Consider the following 17027-nt stretch of genomic DNA (forward strand, 5'->3'; position numbering starts at 1 on the left):
TCTTTCTACCAACGGGTTACTTTTGAGGCTAGCTTCTCTACTCTATATATAATATCTCTATGGGTAGAAGAAATTATCTTTATTCTAACCTTCAGCTTACAACCCCGCAACAAAATACGCCGTCCAGTAGTTTCATGGTTTGCTACATTTTTGGTGCATTTCTTTTAATATATTATAGCAGAGTGTTTGCTAGAGTTTTACTATTTTTTTACTAATGTTAATGGAAGCAGTAAACCGTGCTTGACTGTTGCTTGACTTTTGCCACTTTATTGTACATATATCATAAATTTGCAATTTGTGCTTCCAACCGGTTAAGCTGTCTGGGTACAAAAAGGTATTACGTCGTACTTTTCATAACAAATCATGATGATTACATGTTACATGTTACAGGTAAAACGTTTCATCTTATGCTCATCGCAAATTAATATTTATTACAATTTTTAAAAGAAAAGACATATATACAGGTTGTAACAAAACTATCGCAACTGAAGTATACCATGAGATAGAACATGAATCCAAGTCAAAAAGTCCTGAGTCATTTTTTGATCTGAGCCTTCTGTTAGATGTCATACGATGTTAAAGTTAACGTATCACCGCCCGTCTGTACAAGAAAAACAGGGATGGACAATAGACGAGCGCACGGAAGGAGCGGAGCTGACAAATTACCCGGTGAGAGAACAACGATGAGCAGCGAAATGACTGTACACACACACACACACACACACACACACACACACACACACACACACACACACACTCTCTCTCTCTCTCTCTCTCTCTCTCTCTTTCTCTCTCTCTCTCTCCACCTTGTTTAAAAAAATCTTAAACATTCTAAAATGCACAACTAAGATAAACGTTTCGGTGTTTTTGTAATAATTTATCAGTTTAGTGTGAATTAATTGCTTATTTCATTACAGTTACAATAAATGTTTGAAGTGTGCTCCTCCTACTTCGATACACATTCTGCTCCTTTTTTTACATTTTGCGTAGCTCTTCAAACTTGATCATTGTTAATTCTTTCAATAGTGCAGAATACTAATTCCGTCATGTTGTCAGCTGTCTCGATGTTGGTGTGCATAAATATTTTTTTTTTATTGCTTCCCAAAGAAAAAATCGTATGGATTGTAATCCAGAGATCGAACAGGCAACGGAATTATTGAACCTCTTTCAAATCATTAGAGGAAAGTTTGGTCGAGATAACGGCAAACTATGCCTTTAAACAAGATTTATTGAAGTTGATATTAAAAGTAGTTTAATGCATAATTACACTTGAACATAAAGTTTGTCTTAAACAAACGATATGTTTTTATTATTAATTATAATTAATCTAATTAACGAGAAATCGTATAAAATTGCACATTGTATAAAAACAAGTTATTCTACGTATGTACACTGTAAAAAAAATTTTTATGGTTGAAGTAAATATGTTATTAGAATCATTCAAGCAAATTATTTACTTTATATAAATAAATTTCACTTGTTTGTAAAAAATATTATTTTTTTGAAATATTATTTACTTTTTTAAAGTAATATTTACTTGCGTGAAGTAAATAATTTGCTTGAATAATTCTAATAACATATTTACTTGAATCACAAAAATTGTTTCCCATTGTAATAATGACTATTGCTAGTAAGATTTTTATGATATAAAAATTAATTTTGGAAGGTCTACGATAGTGTCGTAACTGAAAAAGCGATCTTTAATTTTGATAGATTTTAAATTTTATTGGTAATAAACATTTTTATAACAAAAAGATATCTTACATGCAGAATGGGCAGGTGCGCCATCATGCATGAATATAGTAGCTCGTCTATTTTCACCTATTATACTACCAAAACGGTTAAATTCTCAAAGATATCTCAATTTTTTAAGAAACAATCTGCCAAATTTACTAGTCCCAGTGGAAAATAATTTAGACGATGTAGCGTTAAATAGACGAGCTACAATATTCATGCACGATGGCGCACCTGCCCATTCTACACGTAAGATATCTTTTTCTTATAAAAATATTTATTACTAATAAAATTTAAAATTTATCGAAAATAGTTAAAAGTCGCTTTTTCAATCACGACACTATCGTACACCTTTAAAGATTAATTTTTATATCATAAAAATCTTACTAACAATAGTCATTATTACAATAAGAAAAAATTTTTGTGTTTCAAGTAAATATGTTATTAGAACCATTCAATCAATTTATTTACTTCACGCAAGAAAATATTACTTCAAAAAAGTAAGTAATACTTCAAAAAAATCATATTTTCTACAAACAAGTAAGATTTATTTATGTAAAGTAAATAATTTGCTTGAATGATTTTAATAACATATTTACTTAACCCATGAAAATTGTTTGCACAGTGTACATACATAGAATAACTTGCTTTTATACAATGATTTCTTGTTAATTAGATTAATTATAATTAATATTAAAAACATATCGTTTGTTTGAGACAAATTTTACATTCAAGTGTAATTATCGATTAAACTACTTTTAATATCAATTTTATTAAATCTTATTTAAAGGCATAGTTCGCCATTATCTCGACCAAACTTTCCCCTAATAGTTCGGAAAAGATTCAATAACTTCGTGGCCTGCTCGATCTCCAGATTACAATCCATGCAATTTTTTTCTTTGGGGAGCAATAACAGAAAAAATATTTATGCACACCGACATCGAGACAGCTGATGTGATGACGGAATTAGTATTCCGCATTATTGAAAGAATTGACAATGATCAAATTTGAAAAGCTAAGCAAAATGTACGAAAAAAAACAAGAATGTGTATCAAAGTAGAAGGAGCACATTTCGAACATTTATTGTAACTGTAATGAAATAAACAATTAATTAGTTCACACTAAATTGATAAATTATTACAAAAACGCCGAAACGTTTATTTTAGTTTAGTTGTATTTAGTATTTTTTTAAACAAAGTGGAGAGAGAGAAAGAGAGAGAGAAAGAGAGAGAGAGTGTGTGTGTGTATGTACAGCCATTTTGTTGCTCATCATTGTTCTCTCGCCGCGTAATTTGTCAGCTCCGCTCCGCTCGCGCGCCCGTCTATTGTCCATCCCTGCTTTTCTTGTATAGACGGGCGGTGATACGTTAACTTTACCATCGTATGACATCTAGTAGAAGGCTTAGATCAAAAAACGACTCAGGACTTTTTGACTTGGATTCATGTCCTCTATCCCATGGTATACTTCAGATGCGATAGTTTTGTTACACCTTGTGTGTGTGTGTGCGTGTGCGTGCGTGTGCGTGCGTGCGTGTGTGTGTGTGTGTGTGTGTGTGTGTGTGTGTGTGTGTGTGTGTGTGTGTGTGTGTGTGTACATATATACATATAAGGTACTTGATAATTAATGATTAAGCTGTCGCATAATAGAATGGACTAAATTGAATCAAAAGTTTTATTCCATTTTATGATTTTCGTAATAGTTAAAGAATTAATAATTTATAAAGATAGCCGAATTTGCATAGCCTACTTCCAAATTTAAGCGCGTGGCGAAATGCGACCATCCAGCGATTGAAGTTACTAGGAGCACAGAAGTTATTGTTTATAAGCGACATTAAGAGGATGCCAAAGTACCATAAATTACTGAGCATAATTTATAGTGCATAAAATACTTTCGGATTGGCGTTACGGAATCACCAAAATTTTTTTTAGAATTGAATTACGCTTAAAAAGTAGATGCGCTCTGGTCAATTTTACAAGAAAATTGAACAAAAAATAATGAATCATTAAAAATTCACTCGTATAGCCGTCACCTGAGGTTAATTTTATCTTAATACAGAACTTGTGTAACTCGTACGTACAAAATGATAGTAAAGCGCATCAGAAAACATGCACAAATAACACTGACCGTATGAAATTACGACTGAACGCCTAAAAAGATATGCTAATGTGCTTTTACTACATGCATATTTCGCTCAGCGAAGCTGAACTGTCATAAACAGAGCAGTATGGTACTCAACAGTAGTTGATAGGTCTTTTCGCAGATGGCGAAATAATCGAAAAACAAAAACAGATCTATGCGATGAACAAAGAGCGATAGCCTGGTTTCGAAAAATAATCTGCAGTAATCTGCAGTACCAACGTCGAAGAAGTTCTTCTGTTACTTTAGCAGCCTCTTAAAACAATGTATAAAACACATCTTTAAACATTTTCTTGTGCACTTAATAGCAACAATGATTACAGGGCGGTCATATATCTTCATGTGCTTACATTTGGCAATATAAATTAATAATTTGTTAAGTATTGCAAAAATCGCAAAATGGTACAGCGAGAGTTTAATCATTGATTATCAAATAATCTACACGCGCGCGCACGCACGCACGCACACACACACACACACACACTCTCTCTCTCTCTCTCTCTCTCTCTCTCTCTACGGCAAAATTAAAGCTTTACATAGGCCAATATTCGTAGTCTATTCTTGAAATTAACTTTTTTTTAAAATCATCTTAAGAACAGTCTTAAGATGCTTTGTGGTTGATTTATGACATTTTTATTTGTATTTAAGATAATGTTTAATATGAGAACAGACTATAAATACCGGCCCTATTCTTATCACAAAAATAGGCAAACCACAAGAAAGTATAATTACACCAAAATTAACCGTTATAAAATTTTTCAAAAAGCATTTTTTATCTTAAATTTCTATTTTTTAGATCAATACTTTAGAAAATAATTTACTAATTGTTTATGAAATTACACAGATAAATGAACACCTTATCAAATCTTAAAATGTCTTATAAAGAATGGAAAGTTCTATGACGTGAATTAAAAATCGTATGCAAATATGGTTCAAAGCTTTCAAAAGTACAAATCTTTATTTTCAATTTGTGTACTCGTAAATTGTTGTACGATTTTTTGTCATTAAGTTATTCAACATTGAAGTAAAAACAGTATAAAAAGTAAAGACTTTAAAATGCTTTTTAAAAAACTTTATTATGTTTATTATTGGTAAAATTGCACTTTCTTGAAATTACCTATTTTTTGGGCTATAGAATAGACGATGCTTTAATTTTGCTGTTGAATATATATATAGTCGCACTTTATTCGCCAATTATGATGTTAAATTGATGTAAAAGTACGGATATGATAATAAATGCGAACATATGGAGCTATCACGATATAAGTTTCATGAAGGATGACATCGAGTATGGCTATGTGAAAGCAGTAATCGGTTACACTGATATCGCTTAGCACTAATAACAATTAACTGAACTATCATTCACCATTGACACTAATGTAACAAATAAATTTGACAATTTTTCTTTAAAAAGTTAAAGCTTAACTTGGATTTCTAAAATCTTCAAAATTATCTTTAAGGAAAAAAGAGTACATGGTAACCTGTGTGAAAATACTTTAGAATAAAAATTAATCTGTTTTAAAGTAAATTTTAAATAGCTTTGATACAACAATGATATTTCGTTTGATCCTATGATGATAATTTAGCTAGAATGTCGCGAGCATTTGTGAACTTCCGCAGTGTGGGAGTTATACGATTATTATGATAGCACATGAATAGTTTATGTACAAAGCCAGCGAAGCTTTTTATCGAATAGGATGTGAAGAAGGTAGGGAAACCAAAGGCAGTGTCGGATGTTCGTTTCCGACATTCATTGAATTGCTGGCTCTTTGTTGTTCGTCGAATCATATCTTGATTAAAAGACACCAGATCTCGACGATCTATCATGGCCGCGCGCATTCTCTTACAGTAATTGTTATTATGATATCCTATAAAAAATAGGTATGTTGAGAGAAATTAGCAAAATCTATTTCATGAATTACATTTCAAAATTATTTTTTGAAATTGAAGATCAGTTTAAGAAACATTTAGAGTATTTCCCATCCTATTTCTATTCCCCCAAATAGCTTTGCTTTCATAAGCAAAATAATATTTAAAATCTTTATTTCAATATTTTTTTAACTACTCCCCAAATTTTAAAGATAATAAATTCATCACTTTACAGAAAAAAGTCCTTACTAATTTCTTATAATTCACCAATTTTACTGAATGATAGGAAACAATTGTATTATCAGACTAGGCGAACTTATGCTGCCTATCAAAATGAAAATTATAGAGGCGTTAGTTCGACTGGTGGTTGACCCATCTTTGTTCGCAGAGTGGCAACGTCGTCCTCTATGTGAATTAACAATTTGTATTTCTGCAAGAAAGAAATAATATATTGAAAAAAATAAATTGAACTTATAATCTAATAAACTTCTTTTCCCGATTTATTTGTACTTACCGTTCTATTATCACCTGGTGTAGTCATCCAAGCGTAGACCATATATCCAGGTATGCAAAGCATGGAAGATAGCGCAGTAAACCAGCCTAACACATGTGACCACCACGGATATTCATAATCCAAATACTTTATAGGTGTCCACTGAACCAGATTGAAGACAAACACGCCCTGAGTTTAACATTAAATATTATATATTGTTATTATAATAAGTTGGCTCAAAATTTTATTGAAACAAAATCCGCTTAACGAAAAAAATGAAAATACTAACGAAAAAAAACTGATAATTTTATTGAAGTTTGCGTAAATATTATAATTTAAGTGATTAAGAGTAAAACTACTAATAATATAATATAAACTAAATATAAAGTAATAATATAGTATTAATTTTATAATTATTTTTATCCTGATGTTTCATATACATATGCAAGGTGTTTCATACATGTATGTCTATACTTTAGAAGGTAAATCTATACACTAAAATAAGTAAAAAAATGTCATATGAATACATATGTCCTACATACCTTAGTTCCTACATACGTAAAACGTTTTCCAAGTTACGGATGATTAAACATAAAGTTCGAAGTGCTTGCCTTGTTCTTAATACACGTTATTGTACTTTATAACAGTAACAAAGAGAAATTATAAAAAACTTTTTTTTGCACTTTTTCCTACCACTTTTCCCCACTTACCTTTTTTTGCAAATGTTTATTTTTTTATAAGCAAAATCTTTCAAAGAACATTTTCTTCTATTTCTTATAGTTTTGGCGATATACGCTTAAAAAAAAAAACAGATTTTCTTCAAAGGAGTGTTTTATCTCCTAAAAGTGAGATTGGGCATGTATAAAATAACATGTGTCCCTTATTTTTATCTGTACTACAACATATTAAAGACTCGTCAAAATTAGAGAGAAACACTTCTATAGCGCACGAATGGGTGCGCGTACCATGTGTATAGAGAGATTACTAATTATTTTTGGAAAATGGGAATGTCGGAATATAAATTTATCATACATTGTTAAATTTGTAATAAAATAAATTTTATTTTGCTGATAAAAAAAATAAACATTTTTTACAGAAAAAATAAGTGGTGGGAAATAGTATAAAAATTTTTTTTTAATTTCTCTTTATTACAATTATAAAGTACTCTTAAAACCATTCAATTTTCAATTAGAATATTTTTTTCTATCTCCTTTAGTTTCGACAATATACGTTGAAAGAGAAAACCCGATTTTCTTGAAAGGAATGTTTTATTCTCTAAAAGTGTGTTAGGACAAGTATAAAAAAATACGTATCCCTTATTTTGATCTGTACTACAACATATTAAAGGCTCGTCAAAATCGGAGGGAGACACTTCCATAACATACGGAGGGATACGCGTACCATGTGTATAGAGATGTTTTTAATTATTTTTGGAAAATGGGAATCGAAATAAAACTTTATCATACATTGTTGAATTTGTAATAAAATAAGCTTTATTGTGTTTATAAGAAAACATAAAAATTTAAAAAAAAAGTAAGTGGTGGGGGAAAGTATAAAAAATTTTTTTCTTTATTATTGTTATAAAGTACTCTTCAAACCATTCAACTTTTAATTAAAACTTCTTTTTCTATTTCTTATAGTTTCACGATATACGCTTCAAAAGAAAAAAACCGATTTTCTTCAAATGGGTGTTTTATTTCCTGAAAGTCAGTATAGGCACGTATAAAAAAATACACTTCCGTAGCGCACGGACGTGTGCACGCACCATATGTATAAAAATGTTTTTAATTATTTTTGAGAAATGGGCATTGAGAATGGGCACAGTAAGCTAGCATAAGATATTAAGATACCGTCTTCCTGAAATTCCGTCCGATTTGTATTAATGGATATTGTTTGTATAATAAATATTAGGCAAAGTCGAGACGTACTAAGTTGTACAATAACGTGTGTTAAAGCACAAGGCAGGCATTTCTGAAATTAGATTTAATCATAGATAACTTGAAAACTAAGGTATGTAGAACATGTGTTCATATGACATTTTATACTTGTTTTAGTGTATAGATTTACCTTCTAAAGTATAGACATGTATTTATAAAACACCGTGTATATACAGAATTAAACTTTAGACATTCAAATATCTCGAGATACATGCATCCTAAGAAAAAAGTTGTCCTAGACCGGTATTCATAATCGAGTCTCAAGTCAGCACTTAAGTCCATCTTGGCAAAAATCGTCTTATTCAAATAAGATCGTCTCAATAGTAATACATTTTATAGCCATCCCTGGTAAAAATTACAGACAGAAACGGACAGAGACGGACAGAATTCCGTTTCTGACGGCAAGCTGTCTATTCTATCTGCAAATACAACATGCGGATAGAAAATTCGCATTTGCAGCATTAAATCTTTGTCTGCATTTTGTCCGTAATATCACTTTCAACTGTATCTGTCCGCACATGTGTACAGAAGTTCTGTCTGTTTCTGTCTGCATCATATACGGTGCAATTTCTATCTGCATCTGTCCGCGATTACGTATAGGATTTCTATCCGTATCTATCCGCATTGTATCTGTCGCGATTTCTGTCTGCTTCTGTCCGCGATTACGTACAGGAAACCTATCCGTTTTTTTATATCTAATTATTGGAATTAGGGGAACTTGAGAGATAATTAAACACGGTGGTTTACCAAATTGCTCATAACTAAAAATTATTAAATATATTGTCATAAAATACGGTGAAAATACAATTCAATATATATGGAATTGTATTAATTAAAATTACTGTTGTATCTCCATAAATCTCGAAAAAGCTGTTTTTCTGCCTTCAAGTTTTTCTTCTTTTAAATTAGAATTTGTATATATATATATCAATCGTGTGTACATCTTTTTTTGTGTACATCTTTTTTGAGATATTTAGTTTATTATATCTACGTTTCAATCATATTTATTATTTAAAAAACATGAGATTGTATTTGCGCGTGCTTTAATTTGTTTTGAATAACAATAAGTAATTATATTCATGTTTTTAGTAACATGCAATGACTCGAAGTCAAACGTTTTCAATGAAGCCAGCAATGCTGAAAAAAAGAAACAGAAGTAACTAGTAAAGTAACATTTATTTATTTGTCCAAAATTTTTTTGTACAAAAGTTGAAAGAAAACTAAGCTGTAACTGCAAAAATTTTAATCTATTAGCACTTTTGAGTGCAACGGATTTTAAACCCAACCTGAGATTCATGATGCCATATGTTTAAATTGTCCAACCAAAATTCAACTTAAAGAATAAGCACATTAAAATTCCATGAAGAATTATATTGCTTTTTGTTTTCTTCCAAGTAAAATTTTTGTTGAATTTACTACTTTGTTTTATAAAATGAGAATTGTTTTTCTCTTCTGTATCACTTAGCGTGTTATAAAAAAATTTCATGTATATACATAATTTTTTTATATAAACATTTTGTGCATATATGTATATATTTTGTGACATCCTATTTTATTTTAGATCAAAATACGATGATAGAGCTAAGCAGGAATTCCTGAAAAAACAGCAGCCGCTACACTAAAGCCTGCTGCTACCACTGTTGCTGCCACCATAAACAATGATTCCGAGGATGACTTCGATATCAATGCCATTTAAAGCATATGCGTACATCCGTACCCTACACCCAACACATATAAGCGACGGATGACATAAAACATCTCTTTCAGATAAAAAAAAGACATTCTTTATTTTATTTGCTTATTCTAATTATTATTCAAATAAATGGTTTATTGTAATGATCACACGATGTGTTTTCGTTCTTTGCAACTAAATAGAAAAATACATTATTCGATGTGGGAATATTGAGTTTGTTGATTAATTAAAAATAGTAATAACGAATTTATAGGAAATCAAGCTCTGATCCATATAGTTTTATTTACTATTACGCACCGTTTGCAAGATCTGTCTAACCGCCAGCAACCGTGACATTTGTCCAAATTTAAATAAGTATATGGTTACATTACGGTAATGTAACGTAACATAGCGTAACATAGCTATCATAATTATCCATTTTTTGAAACGGACAGCACGCGTATACGTATTTGCAAACAGTAACGAACAGGATGCGTATACGTATTTGCAGACAGAAACGGATAAAACGCGTATACGTATTTGCAGACAGAAACGGTCAAAATAAGTATACGCATTTACAAACAGAAACGGACAAGATGTGTATACGTATTTGCAGACAGAAACGGACAGGACGCATATACGTATTTGCAGACAGAAACGGACAGAAGACGTATACGTATTTGCAGACAGAAACGAACAGGACGGGTATACGTATTTGGAAACAAAAACGGAAAAACGCTTATACATATTCGCAGACAGAAGCGAATAGAATGCGTATACGTATTTACAGACCGAAACGAACAGAATGCGTATACGTATTTGCCGAAAAAAGCGGACAGAATGCGTATACGTATTTGCACATAGAAACGGATAAGATGCGTGTATCCAACTGCAGAAACGGACAGTATGTATATATATCCAATTGCAGACAGAAACAGACAGAATACCTATGTATCCAATTGCAGACAGAAACGGACAGGATACGTATGTATCCAATTGCAGTCAGAAACGAACAGGATGCGTATACGCATTCACAGACAAAAACGAAAAGAAATGGCATTTGTCTATCCGTTTTTACGGACAGAAACCGATAAATTGCGAAACGTATTCTATCGGTTCCTGTTTGTAATTATGGATTAAGAAACACATAATAAAACAGAGAGATACGGACAGGATACATTTTCTGTCCGTTTCTATCTATAATTTTTACCAAGGATGATTGAAGGCGAGCTTGGCGAAGAAGTTCTTGCCTTAGTTGTTTTTATTTGATATAAGATTGTCATCGCAAAGTAATGCTTAAGGTAATGCATATTTATGAATCGGCTGTTTCCATGGTATTTTCTATGAAACCTCCAATGAGAATATTCTTCGAGTCCTATAAGACTTACAAATTTTACACGTTACGAGTTCTATATCCAACGGTTTTGCTACTTAATTCAGAGCCTCTTCAACTTTGAAATTAAAAATCGAAGCAGTGCGCGGCGTCAAGTTTACTTCAAGCCGCCACCAACATTTGCGGGGCCACCACACACGCAAACACTTCTGAGAAGCTTCTTATTACCCCAAAACAATAAGTCATCAATATTTTCCCCTTCTTTCTCGGATTTTCTTTTAACTAATTAACGCGTTGATTGTCAGTGGACAATGACAGAGAGTTTGATCGCCCCACAAATCGCCTTCGCCGCGAAGAGAGCAGGCCGGATCCCTTGGAGTCACGACAGCTGGCTCAATGGACACCTATTCGCGAAGATCCGCCCTTTCCTGCTCCTCAAGAAAAAGAGGAATTTCCGCATAACTTACGCACTCCGTCTCCCGCTCATTCCATTTTATCCCAACTAACGTATAGAATTTTTCCCGACTCCTCTCTGTCCTCTGTTTCAAGCCCATCATATTCTTCTACCCCTCCAGATTTCGTTGACCCTCCTTTCCCCTCGAATTTTGCGTCCAGCGTGGAATTCATAAAGGAAATCTCCTCCCTTCCCTCACCTGCGACTTCCACGTCCAGCGTGGAATTCTTGGAGAAAACTGACACTCTTCTCGATTCCAACGACTCATCTTCCATGGAACACACACACACACACACACACACACTCACACACACTCACACTCACTCACACACATACTCACACACACTCACACACACACACACTCACACTCACTCACTCACTCACACACACACACACACACACACACACACACACACACACACACACACACACACACTTATTTACAACTACTTTCACACTTAGATATTAAATTGTAATAAATAATAAACATCCGCAAATTTCAACTTATTCATTCAATAAACACAATAATGAGATTGTAATTTAGTAACTAATTACTTTGCGGTAATTGCAAATGTATATTCGCTACCGATAATGTATGCCATTTTTAACTTCTTACCTTTATAATTATGTTTGACCCTTGTGTCGACAATGTACGTAAGACCTAAATTTTAAAATATATGTAAAATTTTAATTTTTAAACCAATTTATTTAATCGAGACCCGTCATTCTTCTTCCTGACTAAAAAAATCACGCTAGGTCCAATCCCGAGTTAAAGGGATTAAGTTCCCTGACTCTAATCAGAACCGACAACCGCACGGCTCAAGAATAGGTGTTAAAGCGTGTCACAACTGACCCATATCAGTGCGTTTGGGCTTGTGCCGTACATCCAATAAGCCACGAGTTTCAAACGTCTGTTGCGTCCTGCCCCGCCTTGCCCGTACCTTAGGTAACCTATCCTTCCTATCTTTTCTTCAAGGCTGGACGTAACAGAAGCATAAATTTTGGGGACTCGTCCGGGATGAAAAAATGTGATCTTATTAACAGGAGGTATACCGAATATGAGATCGGATTCCGATAAGGAAGAAACTAATAAATTATATAACGACGCGTTATAAAACCAAGGCAAATCTAAACAAACAACAACAGTGTACACATCCACTCCTGCTGGATCCCTTCTACACCTCCCTAAGAAAATTAAGTTCCCGGGGAAAGAACCCGGGACTTCAGACACAAAACCATCCTCGTCTGGCTCTAGCGATTTCGGAGGCGATTCTGACGGCGATACGATACTCGAAGATAAGCATAATATGGCTAAACTATGGCTAATCCAAATATTTTGGTAGCCTTAAAATACGCGGTTGAAACCGTCCCTCTCTTTGACGGTCGAAATATCCTTTTATCTTATTTCATTGAAGGATGCGAGGAAGCAAAATCCATGCTTTCCCGTGAAGCGAAACCTCAGTTTGCTCAAATTATCAGAACCAGAATTGTATGCAAAGCGCGCTGCAATTCAAGATCAGAATTTTGACAGTGTTGCCGGACTAACCACATTTTTTAAACAAGTTTATGGCCCATCCAAAACAGTATATCAATTGCAAGGAAAGCTAGGTACCATTTATCAGAAAAACGAGGAAGACGTACACACACTTATTTACAACTACTTTCACACTTAGATATTAAATTGTAATAAATAATAAACATCCGCAAATTTCAACTTATTCGTTCAATAAACACAATAATGAGATTGTAATTTAGTAACTAATTACTTTGCGGTAATTGCAAAGTAATTAGTTACTAAATGTGTATTCGCTACCGATAATGTATGCCGATTTTAACCTTTTATCTTTATAATTATGTTTGACTTTTGTGTCGACAATGTACGTAAGACCTAAATTTTAAAATATATGTAAAATTTTAATTTTTAAACCAATTTATTTAATTGAGATCCGTTACTCCTCCTCCTGACTAAAAAGATCACGCTAGGTCTGATCCCGAGTTAAAGGGATTAAGTTCCCTGACTCTAATCAGGACCGATGACCGCACTGCTCAAGAATAGGTGTTAAAGCGTGTCACGGCACGCTGACCCATATTTCTGAGCCGTATCTGTGCGTTCCGCCTCGTGCCGTACATTCGATAAGTACAGCCACGAGTTTCAAACGTCTGTTGCGTTCTGCCCCGCCTTGTACCTCAGGTAGCCTATCCTTCCTACCTTTTCTTCAAGGCTGGACGTAACAATTTATTTAACCTTTATTTAAAGTTTTTTTAATAGTTACATTAGTAATTTATTTGGAAAAATGATTTAAAGAAACATTAATTTAACTTTTTTTTTTAATTAATTTAATATTTATTTTACATTAATATTTATTTGAAACAATAATTTGCAAAAACATTAATTTAACATTTATTCAACTTTAATTTAATATATACTTTACATTAATTTCTTTATTTAAAACAATAATTTTAAAAACATTAGTTTAATGTTTATTTAACATTACTTAATATTTATTTTACATTAATTTTTTATTTAAAACAATAATTTCATAAACAATAATTTAACATTAACCCTTAAACACGTAAGTGGGTCTGAGAGACCCCATATGAAGTTTTGAAAGCTTGCTATGTGAAGACGGAATAAAATAGGAGGTTCGGACTAAAGTTAAAAAAGTTCGTAAAAAGGACGTAAAAAAAGTTCGAAATCTCCTCTTTCGATTAATATGGTTAATCAACTTTTGTGGTCAACTAGAATTCGAACGGCACGGCAGCAAAGTTTTCTTAGGGTTAATGCGACCCATATAGTGTGTAAGTAAAACTTTTTTTGTGATTTTACATAAAAAAGCTGGACAAAATAGGTTCGAACAGGTCGGTTTGCGGATGTTACTCGCATATACTCTGTCTAAAGTTGGAATACTATAAAATGTTGTAGAAAAGGGAGTTTTTCCGAAATATATTGTGGGATCAATTAAGGGCTTTTAGATAATAAGTATAATATGTATTTCGTTGAGTGTCTACAGAACGCTCTCTTGACTCGTAGGATCGTTTCTCTCTGATCGCTCGAAATCTTCTGCCTCTGGCTTGTTCTGCCTACTCGCCTTTACCCCTTTTTCCTGATACATACGTGCGTCCATTCGCAGATGTTACATTTACGCGCTTTGAACACAATTGATTGTGTGTTTTATGACTCTACCATAAAACAACACATGTTTCGGACAATGGCAATCCTTTTCGTCAAACGACGCTTTTCTTCTACGACACATGTTCTTTCGCTCTCTCTCTCTCTCTCTCTCTCTCTCTCTCTCTCTCTCTCTCTCTCTCTCTCTCTCTCTCTCTCACTCTCACTCTCATACTCTCATTCTCACTCTTTTTCCTTAGCTAACATTTTAACATCCTACATTCGGCCATCCTGCAACGACATTCGCCCCCGAATGTCTTCGTCTTCGCATTCGTCCTCCGACTCATCGCTCGCAAAATCTGTCCAAGGTTTCATATAATCAGCGGACGTAGAGGTTTTCGACGGCCCCTCATGCTCGCCTATTTTCTGTACAATATAACGGTCGTTACACAACACTTTTACAATGCTATATGGTCCGAGATACTTATTAGCCAGCTTAAGGCCAGGACCTAACTGTGTACGCTTAATTGCCACGAAGTCGTTCTCATTATATTTTCTCGCCGCTTTTCGCCTCTTTGTCGAAGTTTTCCGATTTTCGCGTTGAATTTTGGCGATGCTCTCTTTCGCTCGCATACGTAATTCGCTCCGATCGTTCTCGAAATTGTCAACCCATTCTCTTTCTAACAATTCTAAGATCTGTGGATCTTCTCGCACACGCGCGTGAGTCCCGTACAATAAGCGGAAAGGAGTGGTGCCAATACTCCTGTGTGGCGCACAATTTAAATATAACTGGGCTGAATCAAGGTGTTTGAACCATTCTTCGCGCTTTGGATCCGAAAGTTTTGTTAGTAACGAAATCAACACTCTATTTACCCGCTCTACTTGTCCGTTGGCGCGAGGGACTCCTGTCGTAGTTAATACGTGATTAATATTTTCCGCCGAACAATAATCTTTAAATTCTTTAGACGTGAACGCTGTGCCACGATCTGAGATTATCCGCCTCGGATTTCCGAAAAAAAAAGATTGCTTTTTGAGTCTATTCATTACCTCGGTCGCGTTCGTCGTTTTTGTTGCGTATAACCATACGAATTTGGTGAAAGCATCGACTATCGCGAAGATGTATTTGTAACTTTTTTTTGTAGTCGGCAACGGCCCTAAGTGATCAACATGGAATGTATCTAGCGGCAATTCCCCCTTATCGATCATATTTAAATAGTCCTCTTGCTTGCCTTGCTTTTTTTCGGCTAGGATACAAGTCACGCAATTTTGTATAATTTTTTCAATCTTCGATCTCGCGCTCGGTATGAAATATTCTCTACGCAATAACGCCTCTGTCTTTGCCACCGAAAAATGGCCCTGCTCGTGCATACGTTTAATTATCTGCGTACGCATAGATTTAGGAACAACTAATAGAATATCACCATCGCGTTTTTTAAATAACAAATTGTTTCTAATAATGTAATCATCGTGATCTCCCTTTTCCACCGCGTCAAATATCTTTTTGACGTCGCCGTCGTCTTGCTGTGCTTGCCTGAATCGCACTGACAGGCTATCGCATATATCTATAGTCATGCAATTCGGAATCGGATTACGACTTAGCGCGTCCACGTGGACCATGCTCTTACCGGGCCTGTGCTCAATAACATAGTCAAATTCTTCTAAAAGCAGTGCCCAGCGGGCCACACGTACGCACAAGTCTTTCTTGTTCATAGTAAGCGCAAACGCTCGGCAGTCGGTCACTATTTTAAAATGGATGCCCAACAAATATACACGGAATTTCGTTAGGGCTCGAAAAATGGAGAGCACCTCCAACTCGTAGCTCGTGTAACGCCGCTCGGCGGGCGAAGTTTTGCTACTCGAATAGTAGACTGGATGGAACGCACCATCTTCGTCGCTCTTTTGTAATAGGATCGCGCTGTATCCGTCGATTGACGCGTCCGTATGCAGTTCAGTCTCCGCGTTCGCTTTATATATTCGTAATACGGGCTTGTCACATAAGATATTTTTTAAATTAAGAAATGCCCCTTTCTCTTCTTCCTCGAAACGGAACTTCGCGTTTGCCTTCAATAAATTAGTTAAAGAGCGCGCAATAATTGAATATTTTGGCACGAATTTTCTAAAGTAGCCGCTCAGCCCGAGAAAACTCTGAATTTGCTTCACGTTGCTTGGCTCTGGAAATTTACGCACCGCGTCAATTTTACGACGGGTATACTCGACCGTTCTCTATTACGTGGCCAAGAAACTCTACCTTAGTCTGTAAAAAACGACACTTGCGCCAATTAATCTTGA

General features: G+C 34.2%; 1 protein-coding gene across 2 annotated transcripts in view; it reads right to left on the bottom strand.

The window, feature by feature from the left end:
* Positions 1-4443: 4443 nt before the first annotated feature.
* The window catches only part of LOC105197019 (sodium- and chloride-dependent GABA transporter 1), a 269127-nt gene continuing 256543 nt past the window's right edge, over positions 4444-17027 (bottom strand). For both annotated transcript variants that reach the window (XM_039454541.1, XM_039454540.1), the window contains exons 8-9: positions 6255-6422; positions 4444-6170 (exon numbers count right to left, since the gene is read on the bottom strand). In XM_039454541.1, coding sequence (XP_039310475.1) covers positions 6081-6170; positions 6255-6422 — 258 coding nt within the window. In that variant the 3' untranslated portion in view covers positions 4444-6080. The remainder of the gene's footprint in view (positions 6171-6254; positions 6423-17027) is intronic.

This window comes from Solenopsis invicta, chromosome 10, assembly GCF_016802725.1.
Source record: "Solenopsis invicta isolate M01_SB chromosome 10, UNIL_Sinv_3.0, whole genome shotgun sequence".
Lineage (NCBI taxonomy): Eukaryota > Metazoa > Arthropoda > Insecta > Hymenoptera > Formicidae > Solenopsis > Solenopsis invicta.